We start from the raw sequence: 14082 nt of genomic DNA on the forward strand, positions 1-14082 counted from the left end.
GGGGGGGGGGCAATAAAAAAATTAAAAATAAATTTTAAAAAAGATTTAAAAGGGTAAAATAACCCCAAATCCTCCTCCTCCGCCCCGCCAGGCTTATTCCTCCGCCCTCCCAGGGCGCGCAAGGTTCAGCTGGTTTAATTGGAGGGGGGATAATTATTGGGGGGGGGCCATTTTACCTTCCCCACCCCCCCTTTTTACCTTCCCCCCCCCGGCAGCCCTTGGGCTGCCGGGGGGGGGGAAGGTAAAAAGGGGGAGTGGGAGGTGTACCCCTCCTCTCCAGCAGCAGGTACCCAGTACGGGGGGGGGGCCCTGTCACCGCCCCCCCCCGTACCTGGGGGAGGGCCCGGCGATGGGGGGGTGGGGGGGGCGGAGCTGCCCGCCGTGCCGTGCCGTACCGTACCGTACCGAGCCGTGCCGGCCCGGCATGGCTTCCCGGGAGCGGCTCTACGAGCTTTGGATGCTCTACTTCGCCAAGGTGAGGTCGGCACCGGAGATCCCCCCCCCCCCCAGCTTCTTCCCGGGGGGGGGGGGCAGCACCCCTTTACCCCCCTGCGTTCACCCCCCCCTGCCTGCACCCCCCCTGCCTGCACCTCCTGCCGGGGCCGGGGGGGGGGGGGGGGGTGGAGGGGGGGTGGCTGCACTACCTTGGACGTATCGGGGCTCCCCACTTGGGGGGCACTGCGTTTCCCCCCCCCCCCTTTGCACCCCATTGCTACATACCGCGACCCCCCCCCTCCCGCCCCGTGCGACCCTCTTGGGGGGCACCGCATCCCCCCCCCCCCCCCCGCACCTCACTGCCGTGTCCTGGGGTCCGCGACCCGCCCCCGTGCGCCCCCCTTGGGGGGCACCGCGTCCCCCCCCCGGACCTCCCTGCCACATCCCGGGGGGTCCACGACCCCCCCCTGTGCTATCCCCCCCCCCCCCCGGGGTCACCGCACCCCGAGGTCCGTGATACCCCCCATGGGGGCACCACAGCCCCCCCTGGACCCCACTGCTCCATCCCGTGACCCCCTTGGGGGCACCGCATCCCCCCGGTCCCCGTCCCCCCCCCCCCGCATCCTCCTGGACTCCCCCCCCCCCCCCGCCGCATCTACGCTCCCCTTCCCACCTCTCCCGGGGGGATGGCGGGGCGGGGGGGTCCCCACACCCCCTTTACCCCCGGAGGGTTTGGGGGGGGGGGGGGGTGTCCGTGCCCCCCCCCCCCACCCCGGGTCCCTGCGCCCCCGCCTGGCTGCAGGTGCGGCCGCAGTGACATTGGAGCAGCGTCGGGAGCAATGGGGGGGGGACACACACCGGGGGGGGGGTCCTGCCTCTGGGGGGGGTGCCTGCTCAGGGGGACCCCCCATGCCCCCCCCCTTGGCACCGCCGCCTCCCCTCTGCGTTGTATTTCCTTCTGCTTGAGCAGCTCCGGCTGGGCCAGGTCCCGTGGCCGGGGGGGGGTCCTCGGGGAGTTGGGGGGTCCCCGGCCAGCAGCATGCAGGGATCCCCCATCCCACCCCCGAGAGTTCCTCGCGCTTCGTTTTCTCCTTAATTATTCCCGCTCCCAGGTTTGGGGGGGGCCAGATCCTGGAGGAAAGGAGACACCCCCCCACCCCACCCCGTGTCGCCCACGGCTTGGGGTGACCAGCCGAGGTTTTGGGGTGAAGGGGGTTCTTTGTACCGCAAAACCCCACTGTGTCCCCAGCACGTAGCCGAGGACGCTGGGAGGGATGGGGACCGTGGTCCCAGCTGGGGATGGGGACAGCCATTGTGTCTGTCACCTCATCCGGCCCCGCGATGTCCCCTGGGACCCGCCAGCTCTTCTGCACCCCCAAAACAAAGCCACCCCGCACCCCCCTTTTGCTCAGTCTTGGGAAAAGAGGTTGAAGCATCTTCAGGGTCCCCTCGGAGACGGATGCTGCCACCCCCAAATGACCCCAGGCCCGTTCTGGGGCACGTGCCACGCCGTGGGGGGTCCGTGGTTGTAGGGGGCACGTGCCACGCCGTGGAGGGGTCCGTGGTTGTAGGGGGCACGTGCCACGCCGTGGGGGGCCCGTGGTTGTAGGGGGGCACGTGCCACGCTCTTGGGTTGTGCATAGTTGTACGGGGACACGTGCCACGCCGTTGGGGCGTACGTGCTCATACAGGGGACACGTGCCATGCCACGGGGTGCGTGGTCGTACAGGGACACGTGCCACGCCATCAGGGTGTGCGTGGTCATACGGTGGACACGTGCCATACCGTCGGCTGTGCATGGTCATACAGGGGACGCGTGTCATGCCATCGGGTGTGCGTGGTTATACGTGGACAGGTGCCACGCCTTTGTGGTGTTCACACTCGCACAGGGACACACGCTGCATCGTTGGGGTGTGCGTGGTCGTACAGGGACACGTGCCATGCGGTCGGGTGTGCGCGGTCATAGAGGGGAAATGGACGTACGTGCTCGTATGGGGGACACGTGCCACGCCATTGGGGTGTTGACACTCGCACAGGGACAGGTGCTGTCCCGTCGGGGTGTGCATGGTGGTACGGGGACACGTGCCACGCTGTCGAGCATGAATGGTCGTATGGGGACACGTGCCATGCCATCAGGGTCTGCATGCTCCTACGGGGGACACGTCGTGCTGTCAGGGTGTGCATGCTCATACAGGGGACGCGTGCCACGTCGTTGGGTGTGCATGGTCATATGGGGACACGTGCCACGCCGTTGGGTGTGCATGGTCGTATATAACATGCTATCGGGTGTGCGTGGTCGTACAGGGACACGTGCCATGCTGTCAGGGTGTGTGTGGTCGTATGGGGGACACGTGCCACGCCGTTGGGGCGTACAAGTTTGTATGGGGGACACGTGCCACGCTGTCGGGCGTGCATGGTCCTATGAGGATGCCTGCCATGCTGTCGGGTGTGCAAGCTTGCACGGGGATGCCTGCATCGCCATCAGGGCATGCACACTCGCGCGGGGACACGTCCCATGCCATCAGCGTGTGCACGCTCCCTTGGGGACACACGCTGCACCGCCGGGCTGTGTGCTCCCCCTTGGGGACACGTGCCACGCTGTCAGGGTGTGCACCCTTGCACGGTGAGCGTGCCACACTGTCGGGGTGTACCCGCTCACCGTGCCGCACCGACAAGGTGGCCGTGCCACCTCTGAGAGGCACCGGGGCTGAGGCAGGACCTCGGTGTCACCTCCCCAGCCGGGTCACGCTGCAAAACCATGCTGGCCTTCACCACGGTGACGTCCCCAAGCACCCGGCAAGGACAAGGCTACCGGGACGCGTCCCTGGCCCGCGTCAACCTTTTCCTGTCCCACTACCGGGCTTGTTTTGAGGCTTGAACCCAGGGCAGCGGGTGATGCCACCGGTCTGAGCGTCACCTCGATGGCAGTGTCCCCCGTCATTGTCCCGCTCCCCGGCTGGTGAGATCAGATGAGGGCTGCACGCCGGGAGCGGATGCGTTATCTCTCGTGGCTTTAAAATAGGGCAGAGCTCACGTCACCGCGCCGCCGGCGCTGGCAGGGGGACAGGGATGTCCCCGGGGGCGTCCCACAGGGTGGCCGTGCCATGGCGTGGATAGTGCCAGCCATGTTGTCCCACGCCAGCCGGGGAGGGTGGCAGGGACCCCGGTGGGATCCCACCGCCGGGACCCCCGGTGTCACCCCATGGGACTCAACAGCAGGGAGGTGACAACCTGGTGGCTTTGCCACCGTCAGTTTTTGGGGGGGTCCGGAGCTCTCGGCAGCGCCAGCGAGGGATGGAGGTGTCGGCACAACGTTCCCAGGCGGCACCGCGCCGGCCGAGCCCAGAAGCCACCCAACAGGCTCTGCCAGCCGGCAACCGGCTGGGATGGGCACTGGCGGGGGCGGCCACCGGCACCGGCCCGGTGAGTGCCGTGCCGGGATGGGACGCCGGCTCCGGGTGGGTGCAAGGGGAGATATTGGGGGGGGGAGGAGGGGGTGGGAAGGGATGCTGAGAACTGGCAAACTCAGTACACTCTGGCTTTGGTTGCACCGACGCGGGGGTGACAGCAGGATTTGGCTCATGTTTTTGGCACAATTCAGTTATCCGTGGTGTTTGAAACCAACCGGGCCGGAGCTTCGTGCCCATGCCGCGTGCCGGCTCCAACGGTGATGCCCATCATCCCTTGTGCCCCGTCGCCCCGCCACCCTGACCTTGCCTGCATCCTTGGCCCGTCCCAGAGCTGCTGGGTGGGCGCACGGGACCCGGGGCAACCATCGGCACCCCAGCACCCCGAAACGGTGCCGGGCAGCCGGGCGCAGCGGGAGGAAGCGCCGTTGGGGCGGCGGGTGACTTGGCATTTCCTGATGCTCTGGGTTGGTTGTTTTTTTTTTTTTTTTTTTTTTGTTGGGTTTTTTGGGGTTTGGTTTTTTTTTTTTTGGTTTTGGTCGCTTTGCACAAGAGCAAAGCGAGGCGGCGGCGAGAAAGGTGGGGGGGGACGACGTAAAATAACAACAACAACCCCCCACCACCACCACCCATCCCGTCCTGGCTGCGCCGGCGCGGCTCGCCGTGCAGCGGGGTCATGGACGGCCGCGGTCACCCCGCCGGCCAGGTAATGGGGGGTCTGGGTGGGGGGGGTACGTGAGGGGGGACCCCCGCCGGTTCGCCTCACCGGATGCTGGTGCTTGCGGTTGAGCCGTAGCCGGCGGTAAATGGGGGGGACGGAGGGGGGAGGCGGGGGGGAAATGGGTGATGCGAGGGAGGCGGCGGCTCCGGGGCGGGGGTTTGGGGGGTCCTGGGGTGGGACTGGGGGGTGGGTTTTGGGGGGATGCTGCTGGGAGGGGTGTGAGGTCCCCTCGGGGTCCCCTCTGTCGCAGCGGTGCTGTGGGGAGCGATCGGGCCCCCCATGTCCCCAGGGAGCTGGGGATGGGGGGCAGGTCCCCGGGGTGAGCGGGATGTCCCCAAGAGGGGACGGTCCCTGCTGGGCTGGCGACACCCTAGGGTGCTGCATTGGGGTGCACGGGGATGTGGGTGACCCCGAGGGGCTGCATTGGGGTGGGCAGGGATGTGGGTGACCCTAAGGGGCTGCGTTGGGGTGGGCAGGGACATGAGTGACCCCAAGGTGCTGCACTGGGGTGCTCAGGGACATGGGTGACCCCGAGGGGCTGCATTGGGGTGCTCAGGGACATGGGTGACCCCAAGGTGCAGCACTGGGGTGCTCAGGGACATGGGTGACCCCGAGGGCTGCATTGGGGTGCTCAGGGACATGGGTGACCCCAAGGTGCAGCACTGGGGTGCTCAGGGACATGGGTGACCCCAAGGGCTGCATTGGGGTGGGCAGGGACATGGGTGACCCCAAGGTGCTGCATTGGGGTGGGCAGGGACGTGGGTGACCGAGGGGCTGCGCTGGGGTGGGCAGGGACATGAGTCACCCCAAGGTGCTGCATTGGGTGCTCAGGGCGGTAGGTGCCCCAAGGTGCGATGGGTGGGGGGGTGCCCGGCCCGGGGCGCGGTGGCAGCCCGGGGTGAATCACGCCGTTGCACAACCGCCGGGCCGGGGGTTGTGTCAGGCGGTGCCGGCTGCCCGTGCCTGGCTCTGCCTGCTGATTGGCTGGCGGCTGCCTGTAGGGGCAGGTGCTCTGGGTGCTGATTGGTTGGCAGCTCCTAGGGGTGAGTTATTCTGTGCAAGTGATTGGGCAGCAGTTGTCTTTACGGGCCGGCGGCTCTTGCTGCTGATTGGCTGGTAGTTGTCTGTAGGGACAGGTGCCCTGGTTGCTGATTGGTTATGTGGCTCTGGATGCTGATTGGTCAGGAGCTCTATGGGTTTTGCTGATTGGTGAGCAAGTCCACAAGTTGTGCTGCTCTAGGTGCTGATTGGTCGGCTGCTCCACAGGTTGGGCTGCTCTGGGTTCTGATTGGACAGCAGCTCCACAGGTTGTGCTGCTCTGTGTGCTGATTGGTCGGCTGCTCCACAGGTTGTGCTGTTCTGTGTGCTGATTGGTCAGCAGCTCCACAGGTTGTGCTGCTCCAGGTGCTGATTGGTCAGCAGCTCCACAGGTTATGCGTCTCTGATTGCCCATTGGCCAGTGGCTCCCAGAGGTGTGCTCACACCCCCGGTGCCAATTGACTGGTGGCTCCTGGGGGGGGGGGGGGGCTTGACCACTCTGGCTGCTGATTGGCTGATACCTCCGGGGCGGTGGTCACTGTGGGATCTGATTGGCCAGTGACTCCAGCCCCCTCCTCGCCCTTGCAGAAGGACCTCTCCTACCTGCAGCAGTGGCTGGAAGCCTTCGTCATGAACTTCGAGAAGATCATCGCCCTGCCCTCGCTGGAGCCCAGGAGGTGAGGAGCACCCCGGCACCCTTGGGTGCTGCAAGGGTGACACCCCGTGGCGGGGGGGGGGGTGGTGGTGACACCCACAGTTAAATGTGGGGGTTGCCGCAGTGCGGCGGCAGCGTCGGCAGCTCATCCGCTCTCGGTGGTTTCAAACCATCCGGTCTGAAGCTGGGGGGGGGGCAGTAAGGTTATGGGGGGGGGGGGGGAGGGGGTGTCACATCCTGCCACCCCTGTTTTCCCCGTCGCAGGCCGGAGGAGTCGGTGTCGGAGATCCCGGTGCTGCCGCGGGAGGTGCTGCAGGTGCTGAGCCAGCGGCTGGGGCAGTGCGTGGCCCAGGTCCCGCGGGAGGAGGAGGGTGGCGGGGCCAGCCTGGGGCAGGCGCTGCTCCTCCTCAAGTTCTTCATCATCATCTGCAGGTGGGTGAAACACCCACCCTCACCCCACCCCACCCTGGGGAGGGGGGGGTCCTGGCTTCCCTCCGTGTCCCCCCCACCACCACCCATAGGGGTTCCTGGTTTCGGTCCTCCCAGCACTGCAGGATCAGCCCCAAATGCAGCCCAGCTCTGCGCTGAAGTGCAGCATCGCTCTCCCAAAGTGCATCCCCCCCCCCCCCCCCCCCCAAAGTGTAGCATCCCCCCCCCCCAAAAATACATCATTACCCCCCTCCGCAAAGCACATCACCCCCCTGAAGTGGGGTCATGCATCACGTCACTCTAAAACACAGTATTTACCCCCACCCCGAAGCACAGCATTCCCCCCCTAAAGCATAGCATCCCCCCCCCCCACAATGTATCATTGCCCCCCCCGCCCCCCCAAAGTGCATCCCACCCCCCGCGGCCCTGCCACCTCCTGCCAGCCAACACAAGGGGATCCCCCCTGGCAGCAGCACCCCCACAAAGCCACCACCTCCATGTCCCCGGGGGGGGGACGACGACACCATCCGCCTGTGTGTCCCCCCCCCTTCCCAGCCACTGACAAGGTTCAGCTGAGGACGTGCCCTGGCTTGCAGCGGCTGCTGCGTTATCACCCCCACACACACACACGGTGCAATAACACACACCCCCCCCCCCCGGTGCAATAACCCCCCCATAATGCATTAACCCCCCCCAAAATGTTATCCTCCCCCCCCCCAGGAACCTGGAAAACATCCAAGCGGACAAAACCCCTGGCTTCATCCCGGAGGTGCTGAAGCTGCTGCGGGTCTGCGCGAGCAAGGTGAGCGTGCGGGGAGAACCCCTGCCCCAATTTGGGGGGGGGGGCCTCAGCCAGGGGAGGATTTTTTTGGCGCGGGGGTTAATCCTGCTCCGGTTTTCCGGCAGCTGAAGAGTATCCAGGAGGATGAGCAGAGCAGAATGCAGCTGGAGAGCGGGATGCTCTACGCCCTGCATCTCTGCGAGTGCCTCTTCGACCCCTACCAGACCTGGCGGCGGCAGCTGAGCGGGTGAGCGGGGACACCCCCCACCCCCCCCCCCCCCGGCACCCCAAAATCCCCCACCCCCCTCGTGTCCCCCCCACTTCACCTCTCTCTTTCCAGGGAAGTCATCAGCGCGAAGGAGAAGAGTAAATACAAGTTCGCCCCGGCCCCTTTGCCCCCCGAGTTCGACGCCTTCTTCCAAGGTAAAAGGGGGGGCCCAGTCCCGTGTCCCCCCCCCATCACCCGCTGCAGCCAGGCTTGGGCTCCGGCAATGGGATCCAGGGGCACGTAGAGGGTCAGTATGGGATCCATGGGTGTGTAGAGCATCCAGGGGCAGGTAGAGGATGCTGGGGTGGGGATGGGATCCAGGAGCACATATAGGATCCATGGGGGCGTATAGTATGCAGGGGAAGGTATATGGTTTGAGGGCAGATATAGGATCCTATACCTACCGCAGGGTATCCTCTACCTGCCCCTGCAAATATAGGATCCTATACCTGCCCGAGGATCAGTATATGATTCGAGGGCAAATATAGGAGCCTATACCTGCCCCTGGTTATCCTATACCTGCCCCTGCAAATATAGGAGTTTATTCCTGCCCCTGGTTATCCTATACCTGCCCCTGCAAATATAGGAGCCTATACCTGCCCCAGGATATCCTATACCTGCCCCAGAATGTCCTCTACCTGCCACCGCAAATATAGGAGCCTATACCTGCCCCTGGATATCCTACACCAACCTCCGCAAATATAGGAGCCTATACCTGTCCCTGCAAATATAGGATCCTATACTTGCCCCAGAGTTGTAACATGGTTCAAGGGCAAATATAGGATCCTATACCTGCCCCTCGTTATCCTATACCTGTCCCTGCAAATATAAGAGCCTATACTTGCCACAGGATCAGTATATGATTCAAGGGCAAATATAGGAGCCTATACCTGCCCCCCGGGACCCCGTACGTGCCCGTATGGGCACGTACGGGGTCCCGGGAGGCAGGTATAGGATCCTAAAGCAGGGCTTAAGTCCTGCATGACCTGGGGAGCCTGCAAAAATCAATGCAAAGGGGTTTGGTTGTGTTTTTTTTTTCCCGGGGAAGCCCCCCAAAAAAACCCCCCCTTCCGAGGCGCAGGCGTCGCCAAAAATCACCTAAAACTCCCAACGCACCCAACCGCCTGTAAATCCCCAAACTGAACCCTAGTTTTGAACAAAAAACCCTTTTTTTTTTTCTTTTTTTTTAAGGACCAAAAAAACCTCCCCCGGCGCAACCAGAGCTGCCAAAAATTTGAGCATCTTCATCCCTTCCATCATCAACAGGGTCCAGCACCCACGTGGGCTGGTTTTTGGGGTGGATTTGGGTAGAAAAGGGGTTCTCCCCCCCCCCCCTTTTTTTTTTTTCTTTGCTGCTTACTCCTCAAAGTTAATCTTTCCTTCCTCATCCTCACAGAGAGTTTCCAAGCCGGAGGGCAGCTCCCCGAAACACTCCAGCTCCGGCTTATCCATCTTTTTGGGGCCATCCTCTCCGGATCCAAGGTAACATTGGGAAGCAGATGGGGAGGACTTGGGATCATCATCCAAGTGATAAACCCCAAAGTTTTATTTATTCCAAGCGAGATAAACGCTGGAATTAAACCACTTAATTTTCAAAAGCCTTTGAAAATCATATTTAAAATTCCAGCCCTAAATTCAGTGGGTTTACCTGAAAAAAAAGAAATTAAATTAAAGATGGGTTTGAGTTGAAGCTGCTGGTTCACCACCGGTTCAGCTCTGGGATGGCAGATGAGGAGTTCTTGGCTGACTAAATTTGAGCAGAAATAGGGTTTAATTAACCTGGTGCTTAAAAATCAGGATTTAATTAATGGCTCCGAAATTTGCTTTAAATTAATTTGCACGCACCCAGGAGCGGGGGGCAGTGAGATGGGGGTAAAACCGGCAGCCCTGGAGACGTCGGGCTCAGCATTAATAGCTTAAATAAAAGATTTTATGTCGCGATAGGCGACATAAAAGCCCATCTCCGCCCCCCCCATCATCCCAACAGCCCAACGCGCTGCGGGCCATCACGCCGGCGGCGGTGGAGGTGCTGCTGGGGGTGCTGCAGCGGGGAGGCGGGGGGACCCCCCCGGTCCCCAAGTTGCTGGAGCTGGCGTTACGCGGCGTGGTGGCCGTGGTCCACGTGCTGCACGGCAGTAGTCCCGGCGCCGGCCCCGTGCCGTTGCGTGTCCTCCTGGATGGTTACTTCAGGGTGCTCAATTCGGACCTGCCCGTCGCTTCCTTGGCGCCGGAGGCGGCCGGTGGCCTCATCGCTCTTCGCGTGCTCATGCTGGGTAGGTGGTTGGGGATGGGGATGGGGATGGGGATGCGGGATGGGTGCTGAGCCATCTCCACCTCGCCGTAGATGCCATCCCGGCCATGCTGAGCTGCGAGGACCGGCCGGTCCTCCAAGCCGTCTTTCTCAGCAACAACTGCTTCGAGCACATCATCCGGCTCCTCCAAAACAGCAAGGTACCGGGGTGGCCATGTTGGTGTGTCCCCTTGGTAACACCCTCATCTCCATCCTCACCCTTCCTGGCTCTAAATGATGCCGGGACGGGGTGGCTGTGCTGCAGCAGCATCCATGGGGTGGGGACCCTCCATAACCCCCTTCCCTCTTCCCCCCACCCCGTACTGGGTGCCGTTCCCCGGAGCTGATGCCCACGCCATGTCCCACAGCTCTACCTCAGCAGCTCACGGGAGGCAGGTGAAGCCCAGGACGAGGTCCCTGCGCGGCCGCCAGACAGGGATGGGCTCCAGCAGGTATCGTGTGGGGCCACTCCACAACCAAGTGGGGCCACCCCATAACCAAATGACCAGGCATGGTGGGCTGTGTCCCCTCAACCCCATGGCTCTGCAGACCCACCACCCCCATGTCCCTCTAGGTCTTCAACGGCAGCTCCGATGCCATCGCGGTCCATGCCATCGGGGTGCTCACCGCCATCATGAGCAATTCGCCCTCAGCCAAGGTGGGCAGCAGACCCGAGGCGGGGAGGACACCCCAAAAGCGGACGGGTTTGGGCATTTTCACCTTGCGAGGTGGGCTGGGGCGAAAGCAGCACGTGGTGGGGCTCGGCACGGGGTCCCACGTGCCCGGGTGCTTGCAGGAGGTGTTCAAGGAGCGAATCGGCTATGCCCACCTCTACGAGGTGTTGAGGAGCCAAGGCCAGCCCACCCAACGCCTGCTCCAGGAGCTCCTCAACATGGTGAGCATGCCTGCTTCTCTTCCACGCTGAGCAAAGCCCTCTGCGCTGGTAGTTCATGGTAGATCTCAGCCCCCGGCAGCCCATTCCTCACCCCCCAGTCCTCTCCACCCTGCTAGTTTTCCATCAGCTTCCTCCCGAGGGGTCCTGGGGTCATCTTTAGCTTGGAGTCATGCTCAGCTTTGAGGAGTTTTGAGCCCTTTCTGATGTGGTACTGCTTGCTCTGGTACTGCTGGATGCAGCAGGGTCTCCAAGGTGCTTGATGCACGAGGGTCTCCAAGGTGCTTGATGCATGGGGCTCTCCAAGATGCTTGATGCATGGGGCTCTCCAAGATGCTTGATGCATGGGGCTCTCCAAGATGCTTGATGCACGGAGTCTCCAAAATTCTTGATGCACGAGGATCTCTGATATACTTGATGCACGGTGGCCTCCAAGACTTTTGATGCACGGGGGCCTCCAAGACTCTTAAGCATGAGGGTCTTTTGATATGCTTGATGCACGGGAGTCTCCAAGGAGCTTGATACACGAGGTCTCTGCTGCCAGCCCAGAGTGGCCGGGGAAGGATCTATCCCTCTCTACGGGGCTGCAGCAACCAGCTCTTGTGTTTTGGCAGGCAGTGGAGGGCGACCACAGCTCCTTCCCGGTGCGCCCCATCCGCAACGAGCAACCCCTGCTCATCCTGCTGGCCTGGCTGCCGGCGCTGGCGTGCCGGGAGCTGCAGGTCTTCCTCTCGGGCTGGCTGCGGCGGCTCTGCGAAGCCTCCCTGCCCAGCCGCCTCACCTGCGTCAAGGCGGGCATGGTGGGCTGCCTGCTGGGTGCCTTGGCCACCGAGCCGGCGCTGCCGGCTGCCTGCTCCGAAAATTTACTGGAGCTGCTGCGGGCGTTGGGCAGCCTCTCCATCCGCCCCGGGGAGCTGCGGCAGCTGCTGCGGCTGCTGCGGCACGAGCGGGGTCGGGGACCGCATCCCTACGCGGCGCCCGTCATCCGGGCGCTCTCAGGGATGGCACGGGTCGAGGGACCCCCCCGGGCACTGCAGTGCTTCGACCTGACACCCGGTATGGCGGGGATCATGGTGCCCACCGTCCAGAAGTGGCCCGGCAGTGCCTTCGCCTTCCACGCCTGGTTGTGCCTGAGCGAGGAGGAGCCTGAGCCACCAGTGAGGCCAAAGAGGAGGCAGCTCTACAGGTGATGCTCAGTGGAGGGAGCGGGGGGGATGAGGTCAGGATGAGGAGGGGCAGCACCACCATCCCCACCATGCTTCACCTCCACCAGCTTCTTCACGGCCGGCGGGACGGGCTTTGAGGCGTTCTTCACCGCCGGCGGCGTGTTAGTGGTGGCCGTCTGCACCAAGAAGGACTACATGACGGTGGCATTGCCGGAGTTTGCCTTCAACGACTCGGCTTGGGTGAGCATCATCCCTGTCCCCATCCCCGTCCCCATCAGGGCGGGCAATGAGGACACCAGGATGCCTGACGTCTCCTCCCTGTCCCCCCAGCACTGCGTCGACATTGTCCACGTCGCCGGCCGCCGGCCCTTCGGCCAGAACATCGTCAGCATCTACGCCGATGGGCACCTGCGGAAGACGGCGCAGCTCCGCTTCCCCTCCCTCCACGAGGTGGGGGACCCCCCCCGGCGCCCAGCCAGACCCCTCCCTATGTCATGGGGCTGGGGGCTGAGCATGACTCCTTCTCCTTTCCAGTCCTTCACCTCCTGCTGCATCGGCTCCGCGGGCCACCGGACCACCACCACCACCGCCACCGCTGCTGGCCACCCACCGGCATCCCATGGGCCGGAGCTGGTCTTCCCTCCGCACCCCACGCTCGGCCGCTCCCAGTCCGTCCCCGCGCCCTGGGTCCCCATGCTTGGACCCCCACTCAGCCCCCCACCGAGGGGTGGTGGCCACTACAGCGGCCGGCAGCCAGGACACCGAGTGGGGCAGCCCCACCTCCCTGGAGGGTCACCTCGGCTCCGTAGCCATCTTCTGCGAGGCTCTGCAGCAAGCCCAGGTCAAGGCGCTCTTCTGTGCGGGTACGTCAGGGTGGGACGCGGGGGATGTCCACAGGGGTGCCGGTGGCAACCGGGGTCTCCTCCACCATGCCCCAGCTCACCCCAATCCTCTTCTGCCAGGACCAAACGTCACATCACCGTTTACGCTGGAAGGTGACTTGGTGGAGCTCAGCAGCAAGCTCTTGCTGTACTACACGCCACAGGTGAGGAGAGCCACCCCGCTGGGGATGGGAACAGCACTGGTAGACCCTCTGCCATAAGTGACATCTCCAGGAGCATGAGGATGCTCCCATGGTGCTCTCTTCTAGGCCTGCAGGAACAACATCTGCCTGGACCTCTCTCCCAGCCATGGCTTGGACGGGAGGCTGACAGGGCACAAGGTGGTCAACTGGGACATCAAGGTATGCTGGGCGCAGGGTGGCCCATCCACCCCATGGCATGGAGGTAGCTGGGCCCCTCCTTGGTTATGAGGCCAGGGCAGGACCCCCACAGGGTGTTGGATGGCCATGGTGGTTCCCCTGGACCCTACAGGGACTCTGCTACATGGTATTGGGTCCACCAAGGACCTGCATGACCCATGGGTCCCTTAAGGACCTGTCTGCCCCATAGGTCCTCGGTGTCCAGGGTGGGTACCATGGGTGGTGCAGGGGAACAGGTGCTTTTTGGGGACCTGTTTTAGGTTTGTGCTGTAGGATGGGTCTGGGCACACCCTGATCTTTGCAAGCCACGGGGCTTGGCTCTCCGTGGCCAGGGCTGAGCCCATGAGCAGGCAGGACGGACCCCGGGTGCACGTGCAACCTCCTCCTCTCCGCTGCCGTCACCACGCGGCACCCAGCAAAGCCTCTTGCCTCCCTCCGGCAGGACGTGGTCAACTGCGTGGGTGGGATGGGCGTGCTGCTGCCCCTGCTCGAGCAAGTGGCGTCCAAGAAGGAGGAGCCCGAGGATGAGCAGGAGACCAACGACCTGGTGGGGCCAGAGCTGACGTCCTCCAGGAATGCCCAGGGCCTGCTCATCCCACTGGGCAAGTCCTCAGGTGAGGACCTCAGGGGACACAGAGCAGGAGCCGTCCTGCTCGGGTGGCTGGAGGTAACCCCACTGCCACGTAGGTGCTGCCTGGACCAGGCTGGTGTCTACCACGGGCAGGAGAGGTCTTGCCTG

General features: G+C 63.6%; 1 protein-coding gene across 1 annotated transcript in view; it reads left to right on the forward strand.

The window, feature by feature from the left end:
- The first annotated feature begins 424 nt into the window (after positions 1–424).
- NBEAL2 (neurobeachin like 2) overlaps positions 425–14082 on the forward strand; it is a 17580-nt gene continuing 3922 nt past the window's right edge. Inside the window, 21 exon segments of the mRNA XM_050890951.1 lie at positions 425–475; positions 6190–6278; positions 6521–6688; positions 7406–7493; positions 7592–7713; positions 7807–7889; positions 9131–9216; positions 9722–10007; positions 10079–10185; positions 10393–10476; positions 10599–10682; positions 10821–10919; positions 11531–12102; positions 12190–12322; positions 12413–12532; positions 12617–12761; positions 12764–12808; positions 12811–12945; positions 13045–13127; positions 13233–13325; positions 13786–14010. Coding sequence (XP_050746908.1) covers positions 425–475; positions 6190–6278; positions 6521–6688; positions 7406–7493; positions 7592–7713; positions 7807–7889; positions 9131–9216; positions 9722–10007; positions 10079–10185; positions 10393–10476; positions 10599–10682; positions 10821–10919; positions 11531–12102; positions 12190–12322; positions 12413–12532; positions 12617–12761; positions 12764–12808; positions 12811–12945; positions 13045–13127; positions 13233–13325; positions 13786–14010 — 2898 coding nt within the window.

This window comes from Gymnogyps californianus, chromosome 2 (assembly GCF_018139145.2).
Source record: "Gymnogyps californianus isolate 813 chromosome 2, ASM1813914v2, whole genome shotgun sequence".
NCBI lineage: Eukaryota > Metazoa > Chordata > Aves > Accipitriformes > Cathartidae > Gymnogyps > Gymnogyps californianus.